Source organism: Abrus precatorius, unplaced genomic scaffold (assembly GCF_003935025.1).
Source record: "Abrus precatorius isolate BTA unplaced genomic scaffold, Abrus_2018 Scaffold10, whole genome shotgun sequence".
In the NCBI taxonomy this organism is placed as follows: Eukaryota; Viridiplantae; Streptophyta; class Magnoliopsida; order Fabales; family Fabaceae; genus Abrus; species Abrus precatorius.
Window position 1 is genome coordinate 18413879 of NW_020874292.1, and position 9910 is coordinate 18423788.

Here is a 9910-nt window from a genome sequence, read left to right on the forward strand (position 1 = left end):
CCAATAAAAGCCTATTCCTTAGAGATAAGACCTTACTAATAAATGCAACATGGTGCCTTTCTTGAACGAAAACCGTTCCTATACCTATGTTTGACGTATGTATTTTCACCTTGAATGGTTTCTCCAACTTAGGAAGAGCAAAAACTAGGGCATTGGTAAAAGCCTCTTTCACGTTCACAAATGATTCCTTGGCCAAAGGGGTCTATGCAAATGCCTCTTTCTTCAACATATCTGTCAAAGGGAAAATTATCATACTATATCATCTAATAAATTGTCTATAGTAATCAATAAAGCCCAAAAACATGCATAATTGTTTCACATTAGTTAGTTCAAGCCAAGCCTTGACAGGTTCTATCTTTGCAGGGTTAGTTGTTACACCTTCAATAAATATGAAATATCCTTAGTACTTCACCTTTCTCATCATAAATGTGCATTTAGACTGTCGTATATAATGCTTGTGCTGGATTATCATCAACACTTATCACAAATGCTTCAAATGTTGTTTTTACTCACTACTATAAACAATTATATCATCAAAAAACATAAGTATTAACTTCCTAAGTTGCTATGCAAAATCAACATTCATAGCCCCTTGGAAAGTTGGGGCATTTGTCAAGTCAAACGGCATCACAATGTATTCATATTGGCCTGAATGTGTCTGAAATGCAGTTTTCTTTATGTCTTCACTCTTCATCTAAATTTGATTGTACCCTAACCTTAAATCCAACTTAGAGTAGATATAAGCATAACTTAGCTCGTCAAGCAAGTCTTATATCAATGGAATAAGAAAACTATGTCTAATAGTATTTTTATTAAGACCTCTATAATCGATATACATGCGTCAACTGCCATCTTTCTTCTTTACCAGAATAACTAGAGCTACAAAGGGTGGTGAACTAGGTTCGATAAATCTTTCACCCAACAGTTCCTTTACCATTTTCTCTATAATATCCTTTTGTGCAGGGAAATATCGATATAGTCTGCAACTTAACAAGTTTGCACTTTCCTTCAAAGTAATCTTGTGGTCACATATTCCCCTTAATTATTTAGGCTCAATAAAGACACCTCCAAACTTCTATAGTAATACTTGCAATTTCTCATGATTAGTTTGGTCAGGGCCTCCTTGAATATCACAACAAACTCCTCAACTAAATAAGGAACCAACTGTCTTAGCCCACAACAGTCTTCCTCCACTAGTGTTTTATTAAGTCTTGCTTTAGAAACTACTTTACTTTTGAACTCCTTCATAGCAACCAATTTAACCTTCTGATCCTTTTTATTAAACTCCATTTCTAACTTGCTATAGTCTAACTCAATCTTCCTTAATCCTTATAGCCAATGCATTCCTAAAATCATGTCATAGCCTACCAAAGGAATGATAATGGCATCAGTTTGAAACCAATAGCCTGTCATTTTCTATTTGATGATTTTTCATACCTTGTTAGCTGGTAATTGACCCCTTTCATCTACTATAATGTGAAGCGACTTAACTTCTCTCACAACTCCTATCCCTTCCTTCATTACTTATGAATCTACAAAGTTATGACTGCTACTCGTATCCACCAAAATATGGATTTTTCTTTTTCCTAACCACTCACTAATTCTCATTATTGCGTATCTAGCCTCCCCTTATATAGCATACATAGAAACCATTAGGTCTTCTCCATCTTCCAATACTTCCTTCTCTAAAACTATTTCTCCTTCTCCAATTAATTCTCCATCCTTCTCAGCCTCCATGAAAAACACATGCGCTTTCTTCCTTTATGAACAATCATGTCCTAGACTAAACTTTTCATAGCAAAAGTAACAGAGTCTTTTGTTGTCTGTGCTCTTCTAATTCCTTGGGTGATAATTGTTGCTGCATCGCAAAGTTGGGTTTATCCGAATTTCCCTTTTGATCACTGTTGTTTACAAATTCCTTAGTCCTTAATTCTTTTTTCTTTCCCTTACCTTCTTGTAGCTTCCTCGGTGGTTCCCAAGAAGAGGAAATCTTGGACCCACTCCATTTGTTACTGCCAAATCCCTATTCCTGTAACAAAGACACATTTCTTTTCTTGTAATTTAGCCAGCCTAGTATCCTCCAATAAGGTTCTTAAGGCAAATAATTTCACCCCTACTGCCACCTCTGGTTTCAGCCTAGCCATATAACAACTCAGTTTTTATGCATCATTCAAGTCCACATTGCACACTAACCCATTGATAGCCTCTTGATACTCATCTAGGGATCTAAATTGTCTCAATTGCACTAACTTCTCGATAGGATCCTCATATACAGCCTCAAATCAGATCTTCATGGCATTAACTAACAACCTCCAAGTTAATCTTCCAACAAGACTTAGTTCAAGACCTTGGAACCATTGATATCACCTCATCCATAGCTATACTAGCTAATGTTACCTTATTCCCTTGTGACGTCTCATCCACTATAAATAATCTTTTATATTTTGTAATCCAACTATTTACATATTCTTAAACAAACCTAGGAAATTCTAAACTTTTTTTAATTTGGTGGGAATATTGTATTGTTTGTAAGCACATATATCTGTCAAAAAGTAATAGGAGTTTCAAAGAATTTTTCAAATTATTGTCCTATAAAGATTATTTTTAAGAACCAAGAATATCTTGGTTTAATTGTTGAAACTAAAAAGATGTCTGGTGAACTAAAAACAAGAACAATTCAAAAAGTAATTAAAAAGATAATAATGCAGTTCTTGACATAAATTTGATGGGATGAGCCTAAGGCATATGGTTTCACCTATTACACCTCTTTATGTTTTTCTTTATATTAATTTCAATTTTAGTTTCTCTATATTTACCAACCACTCATACTTATTCTATTAACACTTAATGATCATGCTATGTTAATATTCTTTTTCCTAAGCAATTACCCCCAATGATCATGCAAGGTAAAAGATAGAGAAACATAAAGAATCTATGAGTTTGTGAATTTAATAACAGTTGGAAGAGAAGAATTAAATTTTATTCACTTAATCCATTGTCTCATTTTATCCTATAGTTTCATTAATTACATGTGATACAATCGCCTATGATGCAACTAATTGAGATGCTAGTTCTTAACATACAAAATTCAATTCAATAGGATAAAATCAAACATTAAAAAGAAACTAAAATTGTCATTAAATATAAAAATTACATAGAGTATGCCATAAGATCCACCATAGCCTTAACTATAGATTTAGTTACTCATAATAAAGCAAACAACAAAAATTATTGTAAACAAATCTATAAAAACTCAAAGGAGAATTCAAACTAAAGAAACCCAAAAGGAAAAGAAGATGAAAGAAGCTCTTGTTCTCCAAGGGCACTCAATCACTCGCTCGAACTCTAAAGAAATGCTCGTTGTCTTTACCAATGATCTCCCACACTCCAATAACTCTCAATAGTTGATTAAGTCAAAATTTAAAAGAACAAGAAGATGATGAAGAAGGGATGCCTTTGTCAGGAGCATAAGACTTCTTTATATGGAGTGTGAAATGACCTTCAACAGATAAGCTTTATCTTTAAGGAAGGAAATTGATTTTGCCAAGCTTCAAAATCCTAGCTAAAACCTTCTTCAACTTTTTAAAGCTCTATCTAAATTAAAACTCTCGAAATTTAAAAATTAAATTTTAAATTTTAAACTCATTAAATTAGCATGACTGTGCATATCCTCCAGCACGGTCGTGCTTGAAGTTACGAAGCACGCCTATGTCAGTGTACGAAACACGGTCGAGGCTTTAATTTCAGCTAGCTTTGTCCAATTTTTGTCCAAAATATTTTTATAATACACTAGTGATTCTTTTATGTTTAACTTCAACAATTAACAATAAAATTAATGTAAAACACCCATAAAATAAGCTTTAAGTGTATAGATATAAGTCATAAAATATATAAAAATATGGACTTATCATGTATTCTCTCTTGCCTTGCCTTGCTTGATTTTGACTCAGCCCCAATTTGCATTCCTAACCCACGAATCAATTCTTGCAACTCATCAATTCACTGCTCCACTGCACCAAATCTCAGATAAGTGGATGACATTATTCTTTCTTTTGCTTCATGCACAATTGCTTGTTGACAAGTGGCATCTGCCATTTTGTCAACCCCTATCAAACGCTGAGGATCGATGCTTTGATAACCAGCTGACACATTTAGAAATCACTCGAGGGAAAAAGAGATTAAGAAGGAAGAAATTTGTTGTATTATCATCATACCCAACATGCACATTCCTATCGAATTTATGCAAGTCATATTTAATAACTGTCATCCATAGAATTCAGTTATTAATTATTCACTTTTCCACCTGGAGCCATTTTTTATTATTATCTAACAATACCCAATCTATTATTAAACGTCATAATATCACTATTATAAATAATGAATTATATTTATATATTTGGTGTGATAAAATAATAAAATCTTCTGATTATCACAATTCTTCTTTTCTTATCTATAACACTGTCACCTTTGCATAATTAACTTTTAAATCAAATTTCACCATTAAAAAAATCCTAGTAACCATGATTTTATACCTTGTAGATGTCTTCCAAAGTTGCTTCAAGCAATCCAGAATTCTCTGATTGTCAATCATTTTCCCTAAGAACTTGATCATTTGAGCATTTTGATGTAGTATGCATAACTCTACCATGACCTTTTTCGTCTAGATGTGTCATTGATTCCACTTGTTTCCCTTCATTATCTTTGGCTTAGCCAAGTTCTGCAATATCAAATCCCTTTTCACCATTTGTGGGGCTCGTTCCTTTTTACCCATAACCATATCCTGAATTATAGGTGCTTCTTCATGTTTGAATTTACCGCTAAGTGAGTTTTCATGCGTAGTCTTTAGAAACCTCAGCAAAGAAGACAAATTTTTTTCCTCCATTTTAAATTAACACTACGTTTGATCGATTAATTTGAACTTTGGTGTTTAAAATGAAAAACAAAATCAACAAAAAATTGAAGCTAAATATAAAATTGAAAACTTGTTTTAATTTTTCATGCAAAATCCCAATTGCCACTTACTTCTTAAGTGAGTTTTCGTACACAATCTTAGAAACCTTAGTAAGAAAGGCAAGTTTCTCAATGTCCATCTAAAATCAACTCTCTATTTTTATAAATTAATTTAAATATTGATGTTTAAATTTAAAAAAAATAAAAAATTATAAAAATTTAAATTTAAAACTAATAATTATCTTAAGGAGAGTTGTCACCTTTTAAAAACTAACTAAATCACATCACATTTTTTTAAATAGAATAAACTTTCATTTTAATCATTCAAATTATAACTATTAGTCACTTTATTCTCAACTTTATTAAATTATTATCTCTCTAAATTTATTATTTGTATTTTATTTTTATTTACATAAAATGACATTACAAAATAAAATAAAAATATAGTTAACTGATGTTTTTTAAACAAATTTTTTAAGAACTATTAAATTATAATTAGATTAATCAGATATTTATAATGTGGATTTAATTTTTATATATTATTAGTATAAATCTTTTATATTTTATTTTTTTCACTATGTTGTATGACTTATTTTGCAATGAGTATTGATTTTTTTAAAAATTAATTTTAATCTATAACACTAAAATTTTTCATAATTTAATTCAATCTTATTTAATGTAATAAAATATTTATTATTCATAATATAAATATTTATTTTTACATTATATACTTATTAAATTTTAAAATAATAGCATAATATGTCGTTAACTTTTATTTTAAAAATATTTTAATCTAACAATACTCATATAATGTATAAAAATTTTACTATTTACTTACATTTATTAATTTATTTAATTAATATTTTATTATTTAAAATATATATATATATAATATTTTAAATAATAAAAATTGTTATTATAAAAAATAAAAAAATAAATAATAATTATTAAATCAAATAAAAAACTTATTGCTACCTTCTTTCAACTTTCTTTTATCTTTTGTTAATCTCTCTAAACACTTAAAGTATACAATGGGAACAGCTACAGTAACAGCACCTTGGCCAGCAATCATTGGTTTGAATGCATTGGCACAGGGTGGGGTCCACCTCGACACACTAGCAAATTCCGCAACCGCTCTCTCACCAATGGCATCACCTTCCTTAATCTCTCCTTTGCCCCTTCGGCCACCAACCGGACGCACCGGTTCTCTCTCCCTCCGAGAATGGAACCGTTCAGGGCGCAGAAGCGGGTCCAGATCGACGACGACCCCAAATACGACGACGTTCCGGACGACGAACCAGAGGGATTGTTGCGATTCAAATCGTCGAACAGCAATGTCTCCGATGACCAAGAACCATTCATGGGCATCAAAGTCCGTCGCAAGGACTCACTTCACAGAGAATACAGAGGTGACTACGTCCATGTTCCTTCGCACCCTTTTTTGATGAAGATTTTGCACAAACAAGGTCCCCTCCTCAGACACCTCGTTTTTTCTTCTCCCTTTATTTATTTATTTAATTATTTATTTATTTATTTTGTTTATGCATAGGGGACAACCAGGTTCTATTTGCGGATAGGGTTGTGAAGTTCACTGGTTCGGGAAAGATGAAACGCTGCGTTTTGTTGATTACTGATTTCGCGATTTACATTGTTGACTCCGAGGTCGGTGCCCTTAAACGGAGGATAGCGCTTGCTGCAGTTGAGAAGATTTATCTCAGTGAGGTGAGTGATAACTTTTTCGCTGTGATAATTCCATCGGAGTATGATTTGCTTATGGCTAGTACTCGAAAGACGGAGATTGTGACGGTGTTGGTTGAAGCTACCAAGTCCAAGAGTGCCTCTGATTTTGAACTCGACGTCGTTTTCTCCAATAGGTAAGTGAGATTTTAATCTGTGTATATGCTGTTTATGAAGTTTATTTGCTGCACTATTTATGCTGTGGTTTGGTAAAATAGCCATCTTACTAGGAAAATGTTTAAACATTGGTGCTATGGATTATCATTATGTTGCAATTTTATCTTAGGCTCAATTAAGTAATTAGTCCCTAAAAATGTTTACCATTTTTAATATTTTTAGTCCCTACATGCTTTTTACTAAAGTTGAATCAAATTTTTATAGAGACTACAAGTAAAAATTGTGATAACTTTAGGAACTAATTACTTAATTAATCCTTTATTACAGTCCAGTGATCCACTTTCATTGGAGCAATTAGATGGGTGCATAAGTTGATTTTAACTTATGAGAAGTATTTTTTTTTTTTGTTTTATCTCCTTATTTTCTTCTTCTGCAAGTACTTTTGAAGAACCTTACCCAAACTAGACTTAAATTGATTTTGAAATAAGTAACTTTTAGTTCTCGTAGATTCAATTCTTGGTGTGAATATATATATTTTTTTAAAAAGCATACCGATATTCACTTTAAAGTTGACTTGACTTTATCATCTAAAACCCAGTTATTTTAAACTCACATTTGAAATCATTTTAAAATACAAGTAATTCTTTTTGAAAATGAATTCTACCAACTTCAAATATTTCAAAATCAATTTTACCAAAATTTAAATCAAATGAACCTTTCTCTATCCTGCAAAGTGAAAAGCTTGCAGTATGGCAAGGAATAGCTTTAGTGATGCATTTAGGCACCTATTAACATTCCGACCTATCAGTAACATTATGGTGATCCTGTTAAGGCTTTCAACCAAAATTGTTTTAGAAGTTTTGTGTAAACATGCTTTGCTGGCAAATGCCATTATTTTTCTAGCGGGACCTTCATTGAGAATTTTTATCCTGTAAAGGAAAATGACACAGCTGAAGAATTTCAACAGATATTTTCAATCTTTCAGAAAATTTTCCCTTGCTTTATCCCCTAGCATTTCATTCTTATACATATGCAATTCCATTTGGTAAGAGTATTGATTTTTTTCCAGATGTTTCTATCCAGAATGCATTTCAAATTTCCCATTTCTGATGGCCATAAAGCTAATAAAATAGGTCATACACGTGCATATCACTGTACACATACCTATACAAGGAATGCCTACCTGTGCCAAAGCCCAAAGGCCACACCAACACTATCTCATTTCCTAGTCCCTTAACTGCCAGAGTTATTAGATAAATAGTATTTAATAACCAAAGCCGCATTGTAATACTAACATTCCCTGACCCATAGTTTTAAATTGTTTTCTACTGAGTAAAAATGTATCTTTTAAGTTTGATCAAGGGTTTCTTTGTTTCTGCCTTTGTACTTAGTTTACAAATTTGGCTTGAGCATAAATTTTAATTAATAAATTGGCATGAAACATTAAATCTATCACTAAGGACTTATTTGGCAATTCCTGTTTAGGTTTGAGTATAATGCAGCATCAAACTTGGTGAAGGAGGTTCAATTTGAGGAAGTTGAAGGTAAACAATTTTTTTTCTGTTTTCTTTTCCCTTTGCTAACAGGCATATGTAAGTGGTGATTATCATTAATTTCACCATTGCATCCAATCCATTTTTATTTCTTTGGTGTAGAGTTCTTTTCTGTCTCATTCTTTTTAAGGTTCTTATGTTTCTAAATAAATTTCAGGGGGCGTCAAAACAAGAATTTTGAGGAAGTGAATTGTGGTTCAAAATTTTTCATAAAGTTATCTATAAACTATGTAGGAGATATATGCAGTTAATGATTTTTGAGTGATAGTGTGGAATGTGTTCTTCAGAGATAATAGGTTTCCTCTCAAAGGTTTATTCATATGTAATTACGATGTCAGAAGAGGAAAAAAAATTGGAAGATATGTGATGTGTGTTTTCAACATGAAAATTGAAATGAGATTCATATATATTGAATGTATCAAATGTGATTATGTCAATTTCTTGGAGCAAATATAAAATGTGATATTGTCCATTTCCTATGTTGCTCATTTCATTTGTCTTAATCTTCAATGACTTTGTACCATGGGGAGTTCGCAAACTTCCTCTAGTGTACCTTTACACGTTACTTTTGGTTTTAATTTTAGCATAGTACTAATACTATGTTCTTGTGGAATGTTCTTCAATTTATATTATCGACCTGAAATAGAAATTAATTTTTTTGTATTTTCTAGAATTCTGTCTAGCCGTGCTTGGATGTTACAAACAGCGAATTTTCAATTTCACCTGGTAAATTTTGTCCCAAATAGCCGATTTGAGGATCCTATTGTTCGTGCTTCTTGCTAGCCCTGTTTATGATTCAGTTCATCTAAAAACCCAAACAATATGGTTCAAATGAAATGAATTGGTTCAAAAAACTGTTTCTGTCAGCTTAATGAGCAAGACTTGGAAGAGTAAATACATGTAGGAATAAGAAGTAGCTAAGTTAGTGAATAGTTTGTTAGTTAAGATATCACATGCTAGCAATTGAGCTTTTAAATGGGGATGGATTGTAAAATTCATTTATTTTTAATAATAATAATAAAAAACAGAATCGAATTTTGGATGTGAGGGGAAGCTCTAGGGGAAGTTGCTCCCTATTCTCTCTTATCTTTTTCTCTACCTTTACATACTATTTTTTCATTCCAGCTTCTGAACCAGTCTTTTCAGCAAACTCTAAACCAGTTTTCTTGGTTTTTGAAAAACAGTTAAAAACTTGTTCTCCCATATTTTTGGTTCTGTTTTGTTAACATACGTTCGAAATTGGTTCAAAAACTAATTCAAGAATTTATCTGCCTTATTTTGGATCCACAAGATTGTCCAATTGATTGTGAATGTACTTGTGTTCAAAACACTATCAAATCAGACACTGAATTGGATGCTGCATCTGGAGGGTTTAGTGATGCAGACAACATAAGTATATAAGTAGAATTGGCAAAAGCCGAAGAATAAAACCATAATGAACCAATAATGAACTTTTGCCAAATTGTGCTTATCTTATAACTTTTATTGATATCAGATGCTTACATATTTTTTCCTTGGTACGACAGTTTTGTGCAATACATGACATACAGTTG

The 9910-nt window shown here is 31.8% G+C and overlaps 1 protein-coding gene across 1 annotated transcript; it reads left to right on the top strand.

Moving 5' to 3' along the window:
• Positions 1-6045: 6045 nt before the first annotated feature.
• On the top strand, positions 6046-8703 carry LOC113852809 (myosin heavy chain IB). The gene is made up of 4 exons (XM_027483183.1): positions 6046-6416; positions 6500-6824; positions 8290-8348; positions 8515-8703. Exons 1-4 carry the CDS (start codon positions 6173-6175, stop codon positions 8544-8546), a joined length of 660 nt encoding a protein of 219 aa, XP_027338984.1. The 5' UTR covers positions 6046-6172; the 3' UTR covers positions 8547-8703.
• Positions 8704-9910: the final 1207 nt, after the last annotated feature.